The 25,238-nt window shown below is 52.2% G+C and overlaps 1 protein-coding gene and 1 long non-coding RNA gene across 2 annotated transcripts in view; one reads left to right on the top strand and one right to left on the bottom strand.

Moving 5' to 3' along the window:
• Window positions 1-25,238, bottom strand: part of PCBP3 (poly(rC) binding protein 3) — a 35,352-nt gene that overhangs the window by 3,362 nt on the left and 6,752 nt on the right. The window contains exons 4-14 of the mRNA XM_084524309.1: window positions 15,497-15,568; window positions 15,368-15,391; window positions 14,583-14,615; window positions 13,782-13,898; window positions 13,311-13,442; window positions 12,874-13,002; window positions 10,200-10,274; window positions 7,751-7,792; window positions 5,042-5,120; window positions 4,305-4,364; window positions 1,668-1,720 (exon numbers count right to left, since the gene is read on the bottom strand). Coding sequence (XP_084380435.1) covers window positions 1,668-1,720; window positions 4,305-4,364; window positions 5,042-5,120; window positions 7,751-7,792; window positions 10,200-10,274; window positions 12,874-13,002; window positions 13,311-13,442; window positions 13,782-13,898; window positions 14,583-14,615; window positions 15,368-15,391; window positions 15,497-15,568 — 816 coding nt within the window. The remainder of the gene's footprint in view (window positions 1-1,667; window positions 1,721-4,304; window positions 4,365-5,041; window positions 5,121-7,750; window positions 7,793-10,199; window positions 10,275-12,873; window positions 13,003-13,310; window positions 13,443-13,781; window positions 13,899-14,582; window positions 14,616-15,367; window positions 15,392-15,496; window positions 15,569-25,238) is intronic.
• Window positions 9,415-12,816, top strand: LOC311439055. The gene is made up of 2 exons (XR_014694524.1): window positions 9,415-10,107; window positions 10,573-12,816. It is a non-coding gene; the product is annotated as an uncharacterized lncRNA (long non-coding RNA).

Here is a 25,238-nt window from a genome sequence, read left to right as displayed (position 1 = left end):
GACGATGCTGTTGTGCACAACGCTGTGCCTCTGTAAGCCTTAAGGGAAGCTTCACTGACAGCCCCCGGTGAAGGTTTCTTGGTTCCACAAAGCCAGAGCCAGTCCCAGCCATGTCCATCTCATCACCTTATCCTTCACCTGCCTGGAGCGCAGGCTGAAGGACCCGAATGTGCATCCGCTGCAGCACTGGGAAGGTACCAACTATCTTTGGGGCTGCAGCACGACGTTCAGCCCAACAGCCACCCATCCTGGTTTTCGCAGAGCAGAAATGGCTTGAAGAGGCTGGAGGTGCTTCAGCAAACAAAAATACATACATCTGGGAGCCTGCTTGGGGGAGAAGAGGAGCCAAACCTATTCGGAGGCTTCTGAGTGTCTCTGCACAGCATTCAAGTTTCTCCTGACAGTCACAGAAGTGACAAGCTGGATTTCACCACCGGGTTTCCTTGAACTCTCCTTTCTCTGCAGTGCAACCACGGTCTGCTCTGCACTGCTAAAACCTCCTTTAAGACACCCAAGCCTGTGCTCTCTTTCCAGGGAAGGTGACAGTGGCAATTTCAGAGCCTTCAAAACAACAGGAGGTATTTTCAGCAGGCAGAAAAAAAGACGCAAGCAGTGACATTTAATATAGCGCAGGTCTGATGTGAGCCAGGTTTTTGGCGAGTGAATGCTCCCAGTACTCCTGTGTCCTGTGGCAGGTCATTCAACATGCTAAAAGGCAGGAGAGACCCCTTTCGAGGGGTCCACCAACACTCCCAAAGATGCCCTCATTGCTGCCAGGTCCCCCAGGCTGGCCAGCCATGGCCATTGCAAGCTGAGAAGCACCTGCAGGACTCCCGGTGGTCTCCCAGGGGGGCTTCCTCACTGGGCCAACAAAAGCTGGGTAAACAGGAGGAAGAAGAGGAAACAGGCACCAGACCCAATCCAGAACCCCCCGAGAAGGGTGGGCTGAGGGTGCCAGTAGTGGGGATGGTGCCTGGGAGCCGTTTCTCCACTCGTCCTGCTCCTGGTTCGGGCACAGGCTGGCTATCAACCCATGGAGACCACAAGGCCACTCCAGAAGCGAGACCTTGGGTCCGGGTGCTGTCTGCCAGGGCTCTGCATCCCACCTCCTCCCATCTAAGCACCCTGAGCAGCCTCTCTCCTTGCCCCTCTCTGTGACCATGACACCTCCAGCCTCCTTCTGACAAAAGTCTGAGTCCGATATCCACCTCACCGCAATGCCTCCACTTGCAGGACCCAGCTGCTGACTGCCACCAGAACCCAAACGCCACGCGCTGCCTTTCAAAAGGACAGATCCGAAACATCTCAGACCTGCCAGTGGTGTATCAGGCCGTTATACTGGGGCTGGCTTGGGAGCTCCCTCCGCTGCTGATCGCTGTCAAGTGGGCATCTTTCGTGAGCACTAAGTTCACTTGGGAAGGAAAACGGAGCACTGAGGAGGATTCCCCCTAGGAAAGCCACCAAGAGGGTAGAGACCAGCAGGTGCTTCGTGACCCCAGACAACCAGACTGAGGAGCTGCACAAAAGGCATGAGTGAACCCGGTGAAGGGGTATCTCTAAATGTATTTAACGAGCTCATACATTTGTAGAGTACGTATATATACGTATATGTATATATATGTGCATACACATAGACACACAGGCAGAGGAATCGCCACTGTACTTACATCATTGGGAATGGTGAGTTCATGAGTACTGGCCGGGGGACTGGCATCCAGACCTGGGCATATGCAAGGGAAAATGGTTACAGCTTGCAGCAGCAGCGCAGCAGCGGGTTGCTGGCACTTCCCCGCAGCAGTCGACATTGCAAAGGCTGCATCCTGCTCCGGGGCCGGGAGGGGAAGGGGATCACACACTCTGGTACAAGGAGGAGGGAGACGGTTGCTACCTGCCTCATCTGGAGTGGGCTGCCACCTTCCCCTGTGCCCCTCGACCCTCGGTCCCCATGTGAGACTGGCTCTGGGGAGGTCTGCGCAGCACAAGGCTGCAGCCTCCCCCGGAGGGCTGGCGGGGGTGGGAGAAGGAAGAAACCCTGGAGGCAGGGTTTCCACACACCCTCCAGCCCTCCCTGAGCACATCATTCTTAGGAAAGCAGCCCAGCAGCTGAAATGCTGAGCTTAAGCCAGATCTTGCTAAGACACGCATGCTGACTGGACTTGGGACCGACGGTCCCTCTTAGTGCAAGGCAAACAACATGCCGGTGGAGAGCCTGCTTCCCTACAAAACCACGTGGAAGCACACTGCCAGCAGCAAGGAGTGAATGCAGCAGGGTGTTTCTTCCCAGCTTCTCCCTCCTTCATGGTGGGAAAGGCTGCAGACCATCACGCACATGCAGCTCCACGTGAGAGCATGGCACAGCACTCCTAGCCGGGTTTAAGCTTGTTTTCCCACTGGTTTCCATATTAAATCACCTCATTGCTCAAGTAGGGACATCCTATTCCAAATCTGTAGGACAGAAGCTGTCTGGTAGCTAATAGGAATTTGCAGCCTCAGCAGAAAAACCTTATCTGTATAACATAAACTACCAAGGAAAACCTTATCTGTGTAACATAAACTTTTAAGAGCAATGTGCGCTAGAGTCCAAAAGACTGCAATGTGTGTTCGAGCAAAGAGAGGAGGAATAAAGGGGGTGCAGGGGAAAAAAAAGCAGCAGGAGACTGGAACTGCTGTGCTGCTGTGGAATAACTCAGCTGCACTGAGCCCCTGCTCACAAAAGCCCCAAGGGGCTTGTGAACCCCTGGGAGCACCAAGCATCTACTGCAAGCCACTGCCGGGTTTTGCAGTCTGTGCTTCCCTCTGCACTACACAAGAGGGGCTCCGATCAGTTCTGAGAGCAACAACAGCCTTGGGTTTGACACCCAGCGGGTGCGAACCGATGCCTGCCTGGGTACTGGACCTGCCCCAGAAGGTGTCTGCTGGCGGCCGCGCGTTCCCGAGCACTGCGCCTTGGCATGCAGGCAGCACGCCGCACCCCTCATGGGAGGTCTCTTGGACCCATTTCTTGTCAGGAACACAAGGAAAAGCAGGGAATGGGGACACAAGCCCAGCCCTACCTGCTGTGCTAGCACCGAAGCCTGCACAAAATAGCTCCTGCCTGCATTTCGCGCAGCAGGCAGTGCTCAGTGCTGGCTGCAGAGCACAGAGCACAGGAAGGGGCACTTCACCAGCGCCTCATCCTCCCTCTGCAGTGCTCATGCACAGAGCGAGCAGAAAGGGCCAAGCCTTTCCACGTGCTCCTGCAGAAGCAGTTCCCAAGCCACAGCCTGGAAAAACTTCCCCCTGCTCCCTGGAGCCCTCCACGGATGTTCAGTGTCCTCCACGCATGTGCTGTCACCTCCACACCTATTTCCCACCCCAGCCCCCCACTGCCTCTCCCAGCTGCATTTTGGGGCATCACATCAACCCCGGCGTCACCACAGCCGTAACATCCTTCTCCGTTACTGGGGGATTGCTCCTTTTGGGATACTGGGATACTCCCCTCTGACATGCACATCTAACCCCTCTGGATGCAACATGGGGAATCACCGTGTTCGGCCAGGTCAGGATTAATGCCATGGGTGATTGCAATGGGTAAAGTAGGGCACACAGAGAACAAGGCTGCGCAGAGACAACAAGAAATCTGTTTTTGCTACCACCTGGTGGGGTCTATTTCCATGGTCTATGCTTGCTTTCACGGTTGGGCGATGCCCCCAGATGCTTTTGAGGCAGGCAGGAAGCGCACCCCGGCATGTTCGGGAGGTCTGGCTCCCCTCGCTCACGAGCCTGCAGGTCTCTGGATCATCCCCCTGAGCAACAGCGGGGTATAAAAGCATGTTCAGCACATACGGATGAATGTGCAGCTGCCAGGGACATTTGAAATGGAAATTTTTCCAAGATTACGGCCACGCTTCGTCTCCTTGGGGTCCTGTTCCACTAAAAATGCTGCTCTCCTTGAACGGCTGAGAGACAGCTAAAATGTTATTTCCATTCCCACAAGCATTTTTTCTACTGTTTCTGGGTGAGGTTTATGCAAAATTAAATGGAAGAATAAGGGCTGGGACCCTGATGTCTTTCCATTACGGAGATGGCAGCCATAGACAAACATCAAAAACCAGGTAAGGAACTAGAGGTGCTTTTCTTCGGGCGTGCTGCACGGAGGGAGATGGCAGGCACGGTGCTGCCTGGTCTCTACCTGCCCACCAGAAAGCATGCTCACTTCTCCACAAACAAGACGATTTATCCAGGAGCACAACAACGGCACAGTCCTACTTCAGAAGTACTTTTCAACAGCCGCCTACTGATTTCCCTGTAGCTTTGTGTTTTACCTGATGATTGGCCCATCAGATTTTGAGCTTCTTCGGAGGAATGTAAGGGCAGCTTTTCTCCTGAAGAGCAAAGAAGAAACAGATTTAATGCTTTTGCCTTCGAGGAGATAAGCAATGTCACTTCATCTAGGAAGCTCAAAATATGATGAACATTTACTGTCAGAAAAGGCATTTCCATTCGGCACCTTGACCACTGAGCAAACGAAGGCGCTTTCAGCATCGCCATCCCCTATGCTCTATCTGCTTCCTAGCTGACCACGGGACACAGCGCAGGATTTGCAGGCCAGGCTGGTGAGCCACGCCAGCTCTGGCTGTCCTCCTGTCACTGCATCGCCTTCCCACTGCTCTCCCCAGTGCTGTCCTGCCCTGCTCCATCCCATGGGCACGAGGGCAGCATCCCCCGCCGGCGCTGTGGGGATGTCCCAGGGGTCCGGACGGGCACACGGCGAGGGATGCTGCCTCCTCCGGGTGGGGAAGGGCGGTGCTGGCACTCATCCTGCTGCTCAGAAAGCCAGCAAGGCTGGAAGCAGAGCTGGCGTGCACAGTTACGCGCTCAGCGTGCCCGTGAGGACTGCAAGCCCTGCACTTCCACCTAGTCTCCCTGCTAACCTATCCCTGTGGACATTGCAGTTTTACTGGTCCTATTCGTTTCCATTAGATACAACGAGTTCAGAAAGAGAGAGAAACTCTACAGGTAAGAAGAGAAGGATATCTAGAAAGGGCATGTGGGTACGTACCAGGGAAAGCGGGGGTGGTCTGTCCAAGGGGAGTAAAGGGGGTTTGCTGCATAGCCAACTGGTGGAGCTTGGTCAACTGCTGAGGGGTAGGAGGGACATTAGAGCTAAGAAGGTTATTGTCATAGAGTACAACAAGTCACACCAAAAATCAAGAACGAAATTATAATGGAAAAAAAAAAAAAAAGAAACCAGGAAGCCATGTTGAGACATGGCAAAAACAACACTAACAGAAGGACTTGGCCTGGGTAAAACGCAATAGAGCCCAAATCTTTTGCAGAAGTGCTTGGTCAGGGTCTGAAGTACAATACCAGCAGGAAGCACATTCTTAGCTCATCAGACATTTTGGTTCCCTTGCCGCACGACGAGCTGCTAAAGCAGCGGCGGGGCTTTTGTGCAAAGCATTTCCAGCCTCCACCTTCCCGTGCTGGCTTTTGCCAGCTGCTGCTCACCGCTGCGTGGCTTTGGAGCAGAGGGGGCACCTTGGAGGCACTGCCCGTGTGCCAGCAGCACGGAGCCCCGCTGGCAGTGCCGCACCGTGAACACCTCCCCAGCAGCCAGCGCTCTGGTGCTGCCCTACTGGTGGGGAACATCCGCAGGAGATGGACAAACCATCTGGCTCCATGCTGGCTGGGAGACGTGCCCTGCGAGCACAAGCCCTTAGCAGCACAGGGAAATGCGGGCTTCAGCCATGGCCAGTAGGTATTTCAGATCCCTGCATCCCTTGTTGTGCTGGGTATCTTTTTGAGCCCCACCAGGAAGCGGCTGCATAGGGGATTTTGGCTGGAATACATTTTGTGCTCTGCTTCGCTGCTCCAAAACTTAAAACAAAATAAAACTAAGGGGGTGGAGGTGAACAGGTCAGTTTTAGCAGGGAGCAGTCTTCATCACCTCCCGCTTGCTGGTTTCACTTCCACACTCGCTGCTGTTTAATTAAAGAAATATCACATTCTCTGCAAAATTAAACCCAGGTGGAGCTCCTCATTGCAACGAGTCCACCTGACAGGACACCACAGGGAACCTCCTGCGTCTTTGCCACCCTCCTGATACTGGGTGAGGAGGAGTGTGCTGGGGAGCTCTGGGAGAGCCCGTCATGTCTCCCCTTACTGGGACAGAGACACACAAATCCTTCCTATAATCGAAGCAGCACTTTTCTGAGAAATAGTGCTGATAGTGGTGCTTAGCAAGTGAGTACCCCAGGCAGTGCTGAAGCCCTTCAGGAGGCAAAACTCCCACTGACCCAGGTGGGTTTTGCCAGAGGGAGAAGATTGAGGCAGGAGCTCACATTTTAGCTTTGGCATTTGAAATGCTGTCACGGGTCTGCAAAAGGGGGCCACTAAACACAGAGACCTGTGAGAGCAAAGGCAATGCCCTGCAACCACAGTCAAGAGCAGTTTCTTTGCAGAGCAAGTATTTAAAATGACAGATCCTTGTGAGGGGGCTACAAGAGGAAGGATGGTGAGCACAGCCCTTGCACGCACGACTTTTTCCAAGTCTCAGCAAATCTGCCGGGAGCAGGGCAGAGAACAGTCAGCAAGGCACAGACACTGTTTTTCCAGTGCTGATTAAAGCCTAAATATTTTCAAAGCACTATGTTCACTATTAGGTTTTCTAATCCTGTCAAACAGAGGGGTATAATAACAAGGAAAATGCTTGCTGTTTGCAAAGGAAAACTGGGACAAGGAATATAGTGAGCTACCCTTGCAATATGCATCTGTATTTATCTTCTGCGCTTAGAAGATAAAGTGAAATGCACATGATTGAGAGGATTTCTGAGCAACAGTTACAAGGGGATATTCAAAGTATGCGTATTCTGGCATCACGTGGAAAGCCAACCTGCCCTCCATCAAAACCAGACAAGACCCATGCTCCTCCACTAGGAGCAGGTGCAACCCTCGCTCCTGCGAACAAAACCCAGCCTGCAGAGCAAAAGCAGCGCCAAGTCACTCCCCAACACCAAGGGGAGTGCGCGTGCACGGAGCCTGCCTGCCTCGCCTCTTGCCCAGCTGTGCCAGAAGCACTGCACCAACTCGAGACCCAACTCTGCCGCCAGCTGGAGGAACACCGAGCCGCGTCAGACCCAGCCCAGCCGACCTGCACCTTCTATCTGTACGCGCGGAGGTGCCAGCAACCCTTCCCTATGTGTGCCCCAGCAAACGCAGGGCACCAGAGCAGGCTGTAAGCAGGGGGTTTCGGCACGAGCAAAACCCAACCCTGGCACCGAGTCACCCAAGTGAAGACTCCCCCCAAAAAGCACACGTCCCTGCCCACCATGCACTGACAGAGCTCTCACTTTTTCCCCATCCCACCGAGACACCTCCGTAAGCCATTGGATGACCAATGTTTTAAGGACAAGGAGGGAATGGAAGGGAAACTCTTAATGTTTGTTTGTTTGTTTTTGTTTTTGTTTTTTTCCTTTCCTTGCTAGTTTTGATCATTTTGAGGCACAAAATGCATAGAGTGCGTTTTGTCTCATAACAAAGGGATAGCACTGAATGTTGCAAACAATTTAGCATCAGGCCAAGTCCTCAGAATTGATAAAGTTTAGTGCTAACAGGTTAAAAGGCTCCTGAAGGTATTACAGATACTACACACTGCCAGTTACTTTGAGAATATGCTATTAATATTATTGTCTAATATTAATATTATGTGAATTAACAGTAGCATGCAGGTGACATAAAAGGGTGTAAGAAAAATGAGGGTAAAACTCACATCCGGGTGTGGAATAGCGTATTGTCCCTGAATTGTGTAGGCCTGCAAGAGAAAAACAAGATGTTAGTAGAGCTGGAAGGAGGTGGTGGCGAAGCCCTGCCTGCCCTGGGCTTTGCTCCTTGTCTGACGGGGGGCAAATGCTGCTTGCACGCAGAGCACATGCTCCTGTCAGCAGCCACCAGCAACACAGGCTGGATCTGGGGCTGGAGGGGAGGAGGAAAGAGCGTTCCCCCTTCCCCTGGCCAGCCCTGAGGAAGAGGTCTGGCTCTTCCACAAGAAGCAAACAAATCTTCAAAGGTCCCAGGTCTGCATCAAGGAGGAAGCCAAGGCTCTGGCAGGCTTCGCTGTGCAAAAGCTGCTCATCAGTCGGAGCTGTCTGTGCAAGGGGTGCACAATAGCTTCACCACTGCCCTTTGCACCTAAATGTGACTTTGGCATCCTAATAAGCAGGCTTGTGAAGGGAGCCTCGCCCTATTTCAAGGTGCACTGCTCCCAGCGGGTTCTCCATCTCCCCACCTCCTCCAGCACTCTGCTGAAGGCAATGCGCAGATCCACGCGGGTGCTGGCTAGGCTGACTGCTCACTGGTTTTACCACTGCTTGTAGCAATCCCTCCTCTTTTGTAAGCAACCTGAAAGTAAGCACCGCTGTGGGTAAGAGCCACGAGAGCACCCAATGTTTAGGACTTAACCAGCTAGCAAGGTGCATCCCACTAGTTGACCCATTATTCATACAATTCTGAAAGAAATGGTGTAAGAGATGGACAGCACTTTATAAAGGGAGAGTAAAGACAGCCAGGAAAAAGACAAAAAGAAAAAAATAATCCCTGCACCTCATGAAAATTATCCGCATTGTTTTGCAAACAATGAAGTGTTTAGTGCCAGGAACAGCCCCAAAAGCCCAGAGGAGGAGGGAGGCAGAGCCCTGTGCGCAGAGCCAGCATCCCCGTAGGATGGCACCGGCACTCCCATGGTGATGGGCAGAGGGGCTCTGGGAAGCTCAGCGCTTCCTGGCAGTTCATTTAGGCCTTTGGGTTTTGATTAGAAAACTTGATTAGAAGCAGTGAATTAAAAGGCAGGGAGGTATCTTCGGCAGATGCATCTCAAGCGTCTCACTCTAGCCCCAACCATGAGGAGCTGCCAGGGCTCAGAGGACGCATGGGGCTCGCCCAGGGTGGGCAGGGAAGAGCTCTGCTTCCCGAGGCACTCGCTGCCTCTTGCAGCATCGCCTCTGTGTGAGACACCAAGCCCCAGCAGCAGGAGAGGCGCTGCCCCCTTACTCTCCCTTTTCAGAGGATACCACTCACAGGCAGCTGGACCCAAAGCTCTTTCCCTGGGTGGCTGCTCAGGCCACACGAGACCCGTCCCAGTGACTACGAGATGCTAATTCAGCACGCTGCTTTGGGCTTGCCCTTCTGCTACTTATTGCAGATGGGGAGGACATGAAATAGCTTGCACGGCACTGCTCAGAACGCACCAGCTGTAGCTCACGCAGAGAAAAGTGCTGCAATGTCTGCACTCAGAGCACTTGGGCGTGGGGGAGAGGGAGCAAATTTGGGGGGTCAGAAAGAGCTGGAGCCAGATGTGCCTGGAGATAGGGAGATCAGTGAACAATGTGTTGGTGCTGTCTCACACACACAGTTTGCACACTTCTCTTGCTGGGGGGTGCAGGCTGGAGGCACCGAGCACATCTCGAGTCCTCTCCTGGACTAAGGGTGGCCGCCAGGTGGAGGAGATGACCATGGCTGGCACCAGGTGACACAGGTCAGATAACGGGCCAACCTGAGGGTGCTCTTCAGGATTTAAGCTCATTCCTGACTCATTTTAAGGAAGTTAAATGCTCTTTACCTTAACTGAGAAATGCATCAGCAACCAGGAAGACGTGCTGCATATAGACTTACGGCACATATCGCACACATGTGCCGTGGGAGCTGATGGCTACTGAGCAAACTGAAACCTGCTGTCACCTCCAAGGGTTGCTAGAAATATCACATCTCCACCACAAGCCCTGATTTAGCCAGGTTTACCATGGCATGACATCTCCAAAGGCAACACAATACAGACTCTCCAGTGGACATTGATGAGCCCTGTCCTTGCAGTGTGGGTTCCCTGCTGGTGGCACCAGATCAGCCGTGTGGCAGCAATGGGGACGACCCTCCCTGGAGGCTGCCCTGGAGAGGCTGGGAGGAGCCCAGCCCACCTGGGAGTGATTTGCACCGTGCAAAGCCACTTTAATTTGACTGGAGAGGCCAGAAAACAGGACGCTCTGGCCCATCCCCATCCCCAGCATGCCTGCAGAAAGCTTTTGGTCCAGCTGCCGTGGCGTGACACGGATGGGATGACACCATGCAAGTCAGAAGGCAAGAAACCTGAGTGCACTAACGGGCAGCGGCTGGTGCTGCAGTAAAAGGCTGAGGTTGGCAGTGGAGGCTGCAAGCGGGTCGGCTCTTACCTGACCACCTGCAAAAATGACAGGGGTGGAGGCGGGCTTTGGGCGGTAGGGAATGGTGGCACCTTTTGGTGGGGACTAGGAAAAGGGACAAGGAGAGGGAGAGAGAACATTAGAACAGCTTTTCCTGAAACAGCGGCAAAAAGAGAGTTAGAAAGCACCCGACGGAGCACGGGCCTCTGCCCCGTGCCTCCGGGGCCACGGCCAGCAACACCCGCACCAGGCAAACAGCATTTCTGTACAGGAAGACATGGGGGAAATGGGCATTTAAATGGGAGGAGGAGGACACCCTGGGGAGTTCCCTGCTGATGCACAGCACTCTCAAACACTTCCTGGACCTCTGCTGCGTCCCCCGCCTTTGCTCTGCTCTCCGCAGACCGAGCCTCCTGGTCTAGGCTGACACCAGTCTGCGACATCCTCCTCAGATCCCCCACCACGACCCTCAAGACGCAGGGAGATGGGGAGAAACATGGCGTGTCACTGCAATGCCAGGCGCACGAGGGCTGGGCTTTCTGTCTCCGGATGCCACGAGCCTCCTCCATGCTTTGAGTCTGAACAGGTGAGAACATCTCAAGTTGAAGGGACCCAGGAGGGCTGTCGAGTCCAACTCCACGCGTGTATCAGCAGCCTGACCAGCCCCATGAGACACCTGGCTGCGTGCCACCGTGAGCATGGCTCGTGAGCACGCTGGGACCGAGCATCCCACCCAGATGATGCTGTCTGACCCCTCTTGTGTTTCTTGCTTCAGGGCTTGCTTTGGTTTCTCACTGCCCGGGCTGGCCGTGCAGCAGGCACTGCAGACTGCTGTCATGGTGATCAAGACCTGTGCCCCATCGGTATGGGCAGCAGGTGAAGCCCACACGCTGACCTCGGCACGACACGTGGAATCTCCTGACCACGGTTCTCTCAACGTTGGTTTACTCTTAAACACAGCTAACAGTCCACAGAGGAGACCTTGGGAGATTTCTGGGGATCGTGAGAGATTTCAGATCAAAGCCTTCTGATTCTACCACACGTGAAATGGCTCAGTTGCTACTAATAGGTAAGGAAAGGCAATATAAATTACACTGTCTTGCAGAAAATTTATCATTTTCCTCTACATTCTTCTGTACATCTATCTGTAGCCAAGCATCATATTTAAATCTTCACGCTCAGTCCTATTCTGCAGGAAAGCTGCATGATCAAAGCACAGAGTGTATAACCACAGACCTGCTTTTTCTTTTACCGCACTACAAATCTTGGAGGGGATGAGCAAGAATTTCTTGTGGTAAGATAACTTTAGACATAAACATTACAAGGAGCATATCTGCAAACTGTTAAAGCTGGGGGACTTGCCAGACTTTGGACTGCAAGAAAAAAAAAATGCTTTTTTTCTCTTTCACATTGCTGAGCCAGGTAGAGGAGCTGCAACCCTTGTTTTTGGTTGGTGAAAACAGCAGCCACCCAAGACCATACAACACACACCGAGAGCATCACCTTGAGCCCACCTCTACCACAATAACCTGTAGCCACTGCATAGCTAAACCCACGCTCCCCTAACAGCACAGCGTGTCCGTGAGAGCATCAGTACCAATAGTGGTTGGTAACATGCTCATAGCCATTGCTTCTCTTGAACTGAAGCTGCCTGTGTTTGGCATTGCCTTGTCTCCGCCAGACCTTGGTGTCTTCATGTGAAACTCCTGCAGCAGCAAACACGACCCAGAGCCAGGCTGAGAGGCCCTGGGCACAGCCTGGAGCCCAGGAGGCTCCCTCTGAGCACTAGGCAGCACTGCTGTGCTGGGCGGGTGCCGCAGCCCTGGCACAGGCTGCCCAGAGCCTGGGGGGGCTCCTCCTTGGGGAGCTTCAGGAGGCGCCAGGACCTGGGGCTGGGCACCCTGCTCGGGGTGGCCCTGCTGGAGCAGGGCTGGGGCGGGTGGGGTCCCTCCTCATCTCAACCAGTCTGGCATTCTTTGAAACAGGCTCCTCCTTGCCATGATGGGTCTGTGAGATGCCCAGCAAAGCTGAGGGCCTGTGCCTGTCTGCTGCTGGGAGGCACCGGGAGCGGGGCTGTCACGGTGCTGTGGCTGCGGTGGGCTCCTCCTGGACCTTCTCCAAGGCTGCAGGCGTGGATGTAGGCTGGACGTGGCTGCAGTCAGCCCCACCAGTAAGCCATCTGTATGGCAGCATAGCTCCACAGCAGAAAGTATTTGAGGAGAATTTCTGCCAGAAAACTGCACCCTGACCACATGGCCATGTGCTCTGTGGTCCCTGCTCTCCACCAGCCTTCCTCACTACCTCCTCCCCTCTGCCTCACTGGAGCTCAGGCTGGCAGGCGTGCCCACAGCTCCCTTCCCTCTGCACCCCCTCAGCTGCCCAGTGTGGGAGATGCGCTGGCCACCTCCTCCCAGCCTGCCTGGTATCCTCCAGCAGCCCTCTCTCCTGAAACCAGCTGGTGCTGTGGCACAAACCATCTCCTTCGAGCACCCAACTGGTTTCCAGCTTGACACTCTAGAAATAACATGTGAACACGGTGGGGAAAACACACTGGGTGGGTTTCAGACGAAGGTACCAGGAGATGAGAGTGGTCTGCTAATGCGTGGTGAACAGTGACAAGGACACGCTCCACAGCTGGCAGCGCTGTTGTGGTGCTGGTCGGGTTTTATCCTATATACTTTACCCCCTTTGTAACAGACTGTACCTCCAGCATCACCACACAGATCTGTTTGACACACTGGATAATTGCGTCGGGTGTCCCCGAGATTGTCACTGCCCGCTCCGTGGAGTTGGGCAGCATGTCCCCCGCCACTTGAACCTGAGCACCTGTGGACTGGAGACAGAAAGAGAGAGAAGGAGCAATCCCGATGCTGAACCCCTCTCCCTGCAGCCAGCTCCAGCTCCGATGCCACGCGCCCCCAGAGAGCTGCAGCTGCCCTGTGCAAGCGGGGATGTGGCAAGTCCCAAGGGACAAAAGCCATGCTGCTGCTCCTGTGTTAGCTGGACCGTCCTGGGAAGTGCCTGGCACACGATGCCAGCATGAGGATCCCTTTTTCCAAGGCTGCTCCCATTCCCCCTTGGCTGCAGATGGGCGCCGAGGAGCTGCGGTTACATGCAGGAACTAAGGCAGGTCTGATTTACCTCCCTGATTTCCTTGATCTTGGAGCCTCCTTTGCCAATCAGCGAGCCGCACTGACTAGCTGGCACGACCAGTCGCAGCGTCACTGGAGGTTTACTGGTAGCAGTGCTGTTGCTCATTGAGTTGGTTATGTCCTTGGGAAGGAAGAGCACAACGCATCAGCCCTTGTTCCCCAACCAGATGCCTGCCATCCAGCCCAACCCAAACGCTCTGAGCCAGTAAAGAGGGGTCACGTCCCCCAGACCCAGGCTGATCCCAGTTCTTGCCCATTTAGAGCTGCCTGGACCAGCCGAAAGGCTTTGGGACCAGGCTGTGCACCAGCTGAGCAAGTCCAGCGTGGGTTGGAGGTACCCAGCTGCACCGCTGGCCCCAGCAGTGGGCACGCTTGAGCTCTGCTTGCCCGGTGGGTCACCACGGCTGGATGCAGGACCTTGTTCTCTGCCCTCCCGAGGCAAGGGGCTCACATTTCTCACCTCCTCAAATTTGTAGGCGATCATGGCGAAAGCCTTGAAGATGGCATCGGTGGGGCCGGTGATGGTCACAATTCGCTCAGGGCAGTTTCCCTCTGAGATGTTGATTCTTGCCCCGCTCTGCAAAAAAGAAGGGCAGCCCTGGAGCAGCCACAGCCAGGAAAATTGGGGGGGATGTGCTGGAGGCACAGCCCTTTCTTTGGGTTGTACCCTGCCTGCACTGCTCAGCACACAACCGTAGGAACTCAGAGAGCCCCAGGAGTAATGACTCACTTGGTCCCTGGTCACCACCTGAAGACATCCCATCTAACCTTAGAAAGTCCTCCCCCTGACACAGTGCTTCCAGCCCTGCCTCACCCTGACCCTCAGAAAGGGCTTCTGAGCACCCACCTTGGGTCTTTTACAGCAACACAAACCCATACCATCAAGGCAAGCCTAGCTCATGGCATTGCTGTTTGTAAAAAGAGGAGTGCTGCTTACAGACCTGGTGACTCTTTGGTAGCTAAAGGCACAAAGACCTTGGACAAACTGCATCTCACAAGAGACTATATTTCACTGTTTCATGGATAGCAAGCTCCAGGCTCTGGAAAATTTCCATTAAATGTGATGGGAGCTTGAGTATGGAAGGATAAAGCTGGACAAAAGAGCTCAGGGGACAGCCAGCTTGGGTGTCCTTGCAAGAAGGCTGAATGTGGAGTCACAGCCACACGTCTCTCACAGGGCAATGAGCCTTCGGGACAGCTCTGGCCCTCCCCACTCCTCATCCCTCCATTACAAATTATTTTATGGATCCGTGCTGCTCACCTCCTCACGCATCTTCTTCACGGTCTCTCCTTTCTGAAACAAGAAGCAGAGACACAGGTCATCATGGCAACTCAAGACTTTCACCTTCAAAGCAACCTTTCCAAACATGCATCTCTCAAATACACAGCAGCACAAATATTTGGGCAGCTCTGTGGTGCTGGGCCCTCCATCCCCATGTGATGGATGGGCTGAAGAGCTGATGCTCCAGGCACTTCTGCCCCTTCGTAGCCCTGCTCCCATGTCTGTACAGCACGAATCAGACAAAATAGCATAACTGCAACTTCCACTTTCCTTTCTGAGTTTCCTTTTAGGAGGAAAACTGCAAGGAAAAGCTCAGGAACTGGCCAAAAAGCCATCCCACATAGCCAGGACTTTACAAACCACCATGTCAAGCACCACGATGCAGAGCACCTCATGAAGCCTTCTGCACAGGATAAATTGTGCCTTGAAGCCTCAGAGGGAAAAATTTAAACTGCATCAAATTTCTTAGCCTTCCTTAATGAATCTATTTCATTTACATTTCCAAGCAACATGATGACAAGCAGCTATTCGTCACCAGAGTGAAGCAGCCAGGAGTTGTACTAGACAAGCTGCTTTTTTTGGGGAGCAGTCTTTGGCCTCTCTGTGGGTATCTCGCTGTTGCTGTCATACAAATGCATTTCACACTGACCCAACATTTAAGGGACATTAGAGGATGAGGCGACTGGCATATACCCCGTCAGAGGCAGTGAATGCTGCAGGTAATTCAGAGAGTGTCTAAATACATGTTTAAAACGTGTCCTTACCTTTCCAATGATGCTTCCAACTTCCTACAAAAGAAAAACAACAAACACAGCATAAATGACGCTGCAAGCTGTAAAGATAACCCGGGCAGGAGAGGAAGGCAGGATGCCACCCCTCCTGGGAGCTGTTACCTTGCCGTGCATCAGCAGCCGGATGGTGAGGGTGACGTTCAGGCCGCCTTCGGAGACCTTTGACTCCATTTCCTACCGGGGACAGGAGACGGCGTTAGCGGGAGGGGAGCCCCGGCGCAGGAGGAGGCAGCAGCACAGCCGTATCACCTGGGGGCAGAGGGGGAAGGATGGGTATGGCTCGGACAGGCCTGTCCTTCCTCACAGCTTCGCCACCACCTTCACACAAAAGCCATGGCAGGATCAAAGACCCAAGTGACTGAAGTGGCATTGCCAGATGCCTAAAAGGAAGCTGAGCCTGTGGATGCAGGAGCAGGGAGCTCCTGCAGCCCGGCCCACGATGGAGCAGCCTGGCCAAAGACTGACTGCAGAGTTGGGACTTTAAAAGACCCAGGACGGCAACCCAGCAAAACAAAATTCACCATTCCAAGCATGAATGGATGCTCAGATCTGGACCAGTGGGTTTTGTAAAAGCCAGCTCTTCAGTTACTGGGAAACGCCCATCAGATCCCAAGAGCATGGAGAAGGAAGGACCAAGATGGTGCACTGATCACCAAAATTCTCTTTTAACATCCAGGTCTGTGAGGTGGCACTGTGTCTGAGGAATATGTGTCATTTCCAGCCACACATGCCTTTCACTTATCTAACAAAACCTCTGCCAGTTTTCCAGGCACTGGCATGTTCCTTTCCCTTTACATTCTCTCCTTTTCCTCCTCTGCCCTCTAGAGGGAAAAATGCCACTGGAATTTTGGAGGCAGGGGACAATAAATCACAGCATAGCAACAAATTCTCCCTCTCCTTTCCTGACAGCTCCTCAGTGGCATCTCTGCACAAGAACCAGGCACATGAAATGTCTCCTTGGCCTACTGCATGGGGAGACTGGTCCTGTGTCAGGGGAAAGCGCAAGCATCCTCCTACGTGCAATGCTGCGAGATTCATAGCAATTCTCCTCCATGTTATTTAATCCCTTAGTACATGTCAGATGGGAGATTTTTCATCCCTGTCACAAGCATCTGGCATTTTCCTTTGCTCATGCAGGGACTTATTTGGCCAAAAAAGTGTCCCTTACGTGTCCCTTTGCCTTCACCAAACGCCCTGCAGTGTAGCCACTTACTGCTGCTGCGTCTGCCGCCCCTTGCTCCCCATCCTTTGCTCACATGAGGGACCCCGAAGCTGGCTGTTATGTAAATGTTTCCAATTGATTGAAAAAGTGGGTCATGTGTTAGCCAAATGCTCCTGGCTTTAAGATTTATCAGCATTATTAAATTAAACACGCTTCATGCTCCAGCGAGCAGGAAAGCTACATTGGCCTTTTCTTAATCATACTAGTGAAAGGTAAGTCTTTTATATGTGAGTTCATAAACGCAGTAGAAATGATGGGAACAATAAAGCAGAGGCATTTATTGTGTACGTGTGTCCCCCCTTCTTGCCCCCACAACGTTATTCATTCTTCATGGACAAAGTGCTGAGAAAAAAATCTCCCCCTAACGCCATTTTGAGCATTTCAGAGTATTCTCAGTCCAAAGAGACTCATCTCCTAGGACCCTTCCTCTTCACAGGGCCAACAAGCTCTGCCTAGTTCATGGCAGAATTTCTTCAAAATTGTTTCTTTGTCCTTCCACCCAAAAGCCCCGAGGACACCATTACATGCAGCCTGGTGGATGAAGCAGACAAAGAGCCCAGCCCCAGCCCTGCGCACAGTAGGTGCAGTCCTGTGGGGGTCAAGGACATGGCACCATGAGACCAAAGAGCAGAGTTTGGCCCCAAAATGGAAGACACACCCAACGCTGATCTGTCGCTGAACATTTTTCTAAAGGATGACCCCATTGCAGAATGAAATAAGGGTTTTTAAATCCATCTGCATTTTGGAAGAGGGCTTGGAGAAGGCATCATCAACACTCAGAACAACCTCGTCCTTCGCCTCTCCTTTTGTTTTGAAAATAAATCTACTAAATTCCAGGCATTTTTCTTAACCTATCAGGAATTCTCATTGGCTGAAAAACAGCTCATGCACCAGTGACCAAGCAAGAAAAGGAGGAAAATGGAAGCCTAGAGCAGCAGGAAGCCTCCTGCCCACCCCCCTGATACAATCTCACTTTTCTCCATGCTAGTTTTTTTGGAGGTCAGATCAATTGCCTAATTTAGTGCTCTTGCCTTCATGCTTGCTGATACACCTCGCAAATATAAAGATGTTCTTCAAGATCGGGCAAAATCTAATTATTATGAAAAGTTTGAACGCTGTGTATTAATGTAATTATTTAATTTAATTAAGGACCATGACCTTTTTCATGGTTGCTTCACGTCCCAGCCCTCCTTGCAGGACAGACACAGCATGTGAAGCAGAATGGGGGGGTGGCTGAGCCCTGGGCTGGGCTTTATTTATTCTCCAGCCTGCTTCCAAGAGGGAGCTGGCCCCTGCTGCTGGTGCTGGGGCAGCTTCCCCTGGCAGCCCCCTGTTCCCGGGGTGCAGGAGCAGCAGCCGGCCTGCCAGAGGGGGTGGATTTGGCTCTCACAAATGGGGCCCACTGTGGAGACCTGCCACCAGCACTGCTGCTGCCTGCAGAGCCCAGGGCCAGGGCTGTGGTGGGGGGCTCTCCTCCCAGCCTTTCAGGTCAAGGGGTCCCTGCTCTGGCTATGGCCGGCCCATGCTCCCCAGCAGTAACCCTCTTTGCACCACAGCAAAGAGGGAACAGGGGAAAGAAAACACCTGCAAAACCCCTGACGCAGTGTTTCTTTTCTTTTTTTTTTTTTTTTTTCTCCCAGGAATCTATGAAGAAGTAAAACTACCCTTGCCCTAAGCAGACACCTTTTTTTCAAGTCTGTTCTCAAACCCATCTTACAAGCTAGATGAGAAAACTACAAAACAAACAAAATATGCTCGGGTAATCTGCACTGAAGTCACTTCTGTGCCTCTGGGACCAGGTCCTGCCAGAAGTCAGATTCATAAGGTAGAGTTTCTTTTCCAGATTCCATCATGGAATATTCTCATCAGTGTTACAGAGATCAAATTTCCCAGCTTTATCTAGGTATTTATTCTGAGGGACAGCAATGTTTTGCTCAAGCTGTCTGAAAACAAACAGAGAGGACAATTCGGTGCAAAAACATCCCACAGGCACAACCCAACCCCTCCATGAAAGGTCTGGATGGAAAGTTCACAGGCACTGCCAAGTAAAACTCAAAAAATCTCTATCATCCCCGTCACCCATTGCATGGCTTCCAGAAAACCACCCCTTCCTGACGGGTTTGTTCAGTCCTGGCTGCCACCCAAACTCCAAAGCCTTGGAGCCCTGTTGACCAAGAGCCTTTGCAGATGCATGCAGGTGAAACACAGGGTGGCCACAGCACTGGTCTGCACGTGGAGGAGATGCCACCTGCCCAGGGACCACACAGAGATCCTGCTCTAGAGCATCTTGGTGGTTGCTCAAAGGCAATGCCAACCTGAAGAACATACAGCGTGTTTCACGGTCTCTTGGTGCTTCAAGAGTCCCACTAACAGGACGCCAAGCATTAAAGACCCAGGGCCCTTCAGCACACCACCATAATCTACATCAAAGCCCGTATTTCCAATGCACTGGCCAAATTTCATGTTGGGAATTAACATCTTGGCCAGAAAGTCTGTAACTCAAATACATTTTCCAGCATGAGAGAGGAAATGTTTAAAAAAAACTCTGAATTCTCAATACCTGTTTCCTAAAACTCAGCGCAGCATTTTCTGACACCTGAGAACTGAAAGCCAAGCCCTACTTGTAGAGAAAAGCAGGCAGAAGGGAGCCCAGGAAATACGCTGTTTTTCTGACATTTTATGCTTTCTAGCTTGCTTTCCTGAGATCTGCTTGTCCACTTCGTCCACTTGCTTAAGCAGGAGCTTTCTCCCCACTCATCTCCCTGCAGCTTGATCCTCCCATTAAGACCTAATCCGGTGATTTTCAGCATTGCGTTTTAGCAGCTGGGGGCAGCGCGATGCAGCGAATTTGGGATTATGACGACAATACAGTCTGGCCGGATCAGACTGGGGATGGAAGGAGCAAGGATAAAAATTGATGTGGGAGAAAACCAAAGTCTAGTAGTACTCAGCTGAACCCAGGCTCCAAAGGGAAATGCATCAGCTACTGGCATTGGTTTGCAATACAGCTGCATTCACGGTTGCTGCCAGTTTCCACAAACAGGAGTCATTTTGATTAATGTTTCTTCCACTCACCAGCTCCAGTGAAATTATGTTAGAAAATTTTAACCAAAAAAAAGAAGAAAAAAAAAGATGCTGCCACTGTGGCTTGGTACATCAGCCATAGTTTCCCAGCTTCTCACCTGCCCTTGGTCTTACCGAGCATTACAGGAGATGAATCTCCCTGCTCACAGCAGGCATTTCTGGACATTTCATTCTTGGTCACCTGTTCTCATTCCCCTGCTCTGCTCCAGGCGATGTGTGCCTTCTCACAGCCCACGGTGTTACTCGTTGGCTGCTGATGAGCAATTACAACCTGCCTTCCCCTCCCTGCACATGTGCACCACGGGGTTCTTCCAGCCTTACTCACCTCTACGTCAATTACCTCAATTGCTACTGCAGTGAAGCAAATGTTCCTTCCTCTGCACCCATTGCTCCCCGCTCTCTTCTGGCTCCTCTGCCCGTCAATTTGGTGCCACACCATCACTGCAAACAGCTTCTCCTGCAGCCTCAGTGCCTCTGGTTGCTTTCTAACTCCTGCTCCTGCTGCCGAATTCTTTGCTAGCTGTAACTCTGGGGAGCTCCTCTCCATTTCCTAACCACTTCTTACCTCCCTTCAAGCCAGCACAGCTTGCTCCCCATATCCTTCACCCTCTAGAGAGCAGGGCTGGCTGTTCACACCGGGTGACCCTCCAGGGATAGATATTGCCTCTAGACATTGGCATTAGCCAAAGCCCAGAACCATCTGGTGCAGACACCCCTGGGTGATGGCCATGGCCCCAGCCCCGCCGTCCCGCTGTGGGCTCAGCTGCATCCCAACCAAAGGCACTTCTCTGCTCTCAGACCAGCCCCAAGGCTGTTTATACTGCATGTGCGTTCCCTCCTGCTGAACCCACATTAAACTGTATGTTTTTGGTGGTGTTGCTGAGCCTGCTCCTGGGGCAGAGCTTGACTCTTGAACACCACCTCCTCCATTTTTTGAGAAGGAAATAGAAGAGACGGTCTGTACAACATGCAAACCCGCCCCAGGGATGCTCACATCACCTCTCTTTTGTAATGATTCTTACTCTAAATTTCATGCATTTCAGAGTGATTTCTGACCTGATTGGTAAACCAAGAGGAAGATGAATGCAGCACCACACACCCCCAGCAGAGACCTGTCCCAGGTGAGGAAAGCTGGTGAGTCTCTGCCACCAAGAGCAGCACCAAGCCCTAGCTCCTGCCATTGGGCAGTAGAAACCTGGGCAGGGACATCCAGGAGGACTCCTTGCTTATCTGCTGGACACCGTCTGCTTCATCCTGCCCCACCAAACCTCAGCAGTTAACACACACCAGCAGCAGCTTCCCACAGAAGCATAACCCTAGCACGGGTGGTACGTGGATGTGAAGTCACACATAAAAGCAGAATTGGGCCCCCTCACGCTAGTCAGAGTTAATATCCATGGTCTCTGATGCAAGCCTGATCCAAAGAGAAGTACTGGTTTGGCTGCAATGCCTATGCCATTACAGTAACCTTTGATGTGAAGGACAGCGAAGGAAGCATCAGCTTTTCCGTGCCAGTCACCCCAGGATGAAAATCGTGCATGAAATGAGGAAACAATAATTTCATCCCATGCAACAGGCCAGAAGGACTGTAGCACCTGCCTTTTGCCTGGATGCATCCACAGAAGACATAAAACTTACAGGTTTAAGTGAATTACCAGTTTTAGGGGAAATATCTCAGGTATCACATCTATCTTACATCTGTAAGATAAAGAAGCTCCATTCACTCACGTGAGCTGCTCCTGCATTGCAAGCAGAGGCCAGACACACACCAGTGAGGGGAATTCATTGTAGTGGGAGCAGGCTACCAGAGGTGTCCATGCAGCACAGAACGCCCCAGTGGTTTCAGGGCTCATTGATAGTGCGGCCCTGTGCAAAATGATAGACTTGAACCTGTGAAACCACCATCTCAACAAGCTGGGAGATGACATGATAATGGGTCTTCGATGAATTCATTTCATTTGGACCAAAATGAAAGCCCTCTGTCAGCCTGGGGGGAGTGGGTGGGTGGGAGTAACGCGCTTTAGTTCTGTCACTTCTAATTCCCCCTGGTAGTTGCTTTTGGAATGATTTGCCAGGAAAAAAAAAAAAAAAAAAAAAAAAAAAGTACTTCTGGTGAAGGTTAAACTGTTAAGTATACCAAAGATTTCAGCCCGTGGGGAGATGAGCCAGGGCTCTTTGCACTACCCAGCTGGCTTTATTACTGCCCAGTGACCAAGAGCATCCTGTGAGACTTCTGGGTGCTGGGTGGGCTTGAGACCCCACACACTGAGAAAATAACATCTCCTGTGATAAGGAAGGTGACCGTCTGCACTGGTGCATGGATGGAGCCACTGGGAAGGGAGTCATGCTGCAGAAATGCATCTTATTTAGCCTATTTTTTGGCCCCAGCTAAGGAAAGGGAGCGAGGAGATGCCACCTCATGCTGGGAGATGCTATGACCAGACTACGTAGTGGTCTGTGAAGAGTGATTTGATCCACCTCACCCATCTTGGAGGGTCCCTCCAACACACACATCCCACAGGGGCCTTGCACCGGACCCCACTGCCCCATAGATGATATGGTCAACATTCACAATCAAGGAGAATGAGTTGTCTCATGCCTATGCTCCATCAAGCAGAAATCAGCCCAGAACAGCATATTTTAGTGGTTATGTTCAGTGCAATGCTAGGAAGCAGGCATTCATGGCAATGCTTTTGGACACACTTCACTTCAGTCAAGCACACTCCTTCTCCATGCAGGAGAGCTGCCCAGTGCAGACACCACAGCGATGCTCTGGGAGGGCCCCTTCCTCAACAAAGGATGCCAGAGCAGCCAACATTGGAAATGCAACCATCCAAAGACTGCAGGGCAAGGTTATTAAATTGCAGTCCCCTGTGTGCCATCTTCTACATGCCTTTTTTTCAGGAGAAGGCCAAAGGACACTCAAAAGAGGACACTCATGGCCGTAGGCCCATGATGGGTGATTGCAAAGCAGGAGAGGACACGTGGTGCTGCGCAGAGCTCGGAGGACACACAGCTTGTCCTCCAGCAGCCAGGCAAATGGGGGCAGCTGAGAGGAGACCACCTCTGGAGCCACCGGCAGAAAGCAAGAGGCACATTCATCCTACTGCTGTGCACGTAGCCTCAAGGGGATAGCTGAGTCCGAAGCTGGATGGGATGAAGGGACTCAACCAGCACAAAACCTTCTCTACACCGCTGCTGCAGAGCCGCAGTAAAGCCCATCACGTGTTTCTCTGGATCTAGCCACCAAGAAGGAGGGGGACCTCCTGTCCCCCTCTCTCCATCTCAGCCCACTGTGCTGGGCTGAAAATCCCAGAAAATTGGGGACGGGGTGCATCTGCTTCCAGTGCATCCTCTGAGAGATGATGCAGCATCTCCCTGCAGCTCCCAGCTGCACGCAGAGCAGCAGGCATCCTGCAACCCTGATCCGTGCCCTCCCTCACTCCCCTCTTCCACAGCCTGCTGGTCGTGCTGGCTTTAATCCCACAGGCAGCATCATCCCAATAATTTCTCTCCGTTTTCAATCTACTGATCTGGGGGCAGCCCACAAATCTCTTCATCCTGCTAGCACAGCAATCTACTGCCTCATCTCATCCCAGCTCCATTTCTCTCCCTAATCCCTGGAAATAGGGACAGGGCTCGCAGCGCGAGGGCTGCCCTGGAGGGGTCTGTCTGTCCAGGCGCTGACGGACGGACAGTCAGACTGACCTGCAACACACGGGGTGGCAGGAGGCAGCAGCTCAACACAGGCAGGGAGCTGGTTATGTTGACCATACTGACCAGGTTCAGGGCTGCATCCAGAGCTTCAATTCCTCCATGGTGCTGGCTCTCAGCAAACCCAAACCCATGTCCTCCACGGTGGCCAGAGATGCTCTGGCCTCCAGGCCAGGAACTGGACGTGTGGCCGAAGAAGATGCTCTTTGGGAGTGGGCAGAGAGCCCTCAGAGTCTCTCCCTGCCCTTGGTGAAGCAGCACAGCCCCGAACCCATTCTTTCCCCTGCACTGATTTGCAGGGGGCTTCAGAACATGGCCATGCTCAGTTTGTGACAGAGCCATGGCCCACCCAGCACTGCCCTGGCATGCGACAAAGCCGGCAGCCGTGCCACCAGCCCTGGGCATGAGATGTACCCGTGCCTGCGGTGGATGCAGCCCGGCAGCACGGCTCCATCCTGCGCTCGCCGGTGAGGAGGAGGAGGAAAGGGAGGAGGGTGGCCCTGGGCAGCCGGGGGTGGATCGCTGCTGCGCCGTGCTCAGACCCTGACAGCAGGCTCCAAAACTGTCACTCCCGATCTGTTTTCACTTCAGCTAAACCTCAGCCTCGATTATGATCAAGGAGAGCCATGTTTTCCTCTCTCCTTCTCCCCGTGCTAGGTCCTCTGTAACCTCGGGTCCAAACATTGAGGAAGCTGGTGCATTGGATAGGCTGGGGAGCAGGGCTGCTGGGGAGGGGGCCACGACCACCCTGTCCCCAAAGTGTCCCTCCCTGGCCCTGGTGTGGCAGGGCTGGTGCCCTGCTCCTTACCATTTACTCATTTAGCAAAGCCTGAATAATAAATTAAGACAGAAGTGAGCGCGTGCATGATTACAAGCACTAGGACGGGTGCATTCAGTGAGAGGCAAAAAAGCAAAAGGGAGGAAAAAATTATCTCATTGCCTCAGTAGTGGTCCCTCATCTCCACCATGGGACAGATGAGGACCACCAGGACGAGAAGTGTTGGTGGTGACCACCCGGTGGAGCTTCCTGCAAGGTGTCAGTGCTGTTTATCTGTACAGGCGCCCAGGACCCCTCCGCTTCCACCCCCAAATCTCCGCACGCAGCAGAAGACAGGGTCTGCTAGGTCTGATCTGCACAAAGAGCACTGCTGATAGCGGCAGTGTTCACATTTTCTGGTCCTCCTCACCAAAATCCCGCGGACTCTTTAAGACATATTGAAGGGCAGATACAGATAATAAAATAATCTTAAATCAACTTAAAAAATAACCTTGTTCTTTATCAACAAAGTTTTTTCTCCAAAAGCATTGTTTTCTTCAGAAAGAGATGTCCTTTAATTCAGCCGGATTAAGGGAACATCTCTGAGATTTGTTACTCAGGAAGAAAGACCTTAAATTTTGCCTTTATATCTGGGAATAATAAAAATGTTTATACAAATTAATCCATAAGAGAGGGGGAAAAAGTCTGAGATTAAGAGCTCCAGAAATGTTACTGAATTATTTTGGACTTAAAAATGAAACCCCAAATATTATGTAAAACTGCAGTTTTCCAGGGTTGGGTTTCTGTATCAAAATGCAGGCTAGCATCTGCCATTGCATCTGTCAAAACAAAGGTCAATCACTGTATGGAAACTTAAGCACAATGCCCTTCATCCACTGTTTCTGGTTTATTTTTAAGCCAGACGTGACTTCCGAGTAATAAAATGAGATTTTCTAATATGGTTCACATTAAAACTACATTATCCCAGAAAACTCAGATTACAAGACAAATACATCTTGAGAACATTTTCCCTTTATAATAAGGATGTGATATTTTGGGATTTATTT

Source organism: Aythya ferina (genome assembly GCF_964211825.1).
Source record: "Aythya ferina genome assembly, chromosome: 6".
Lineage (NCBI taxonomy): Eukaryota > Metazoa > Chordata > Aves > Anseriformes > Anatidae > Aythya > Aythya ferina.
This window is presented reverse-complemented; position numbering and strand designations above follow the sequence as displayed.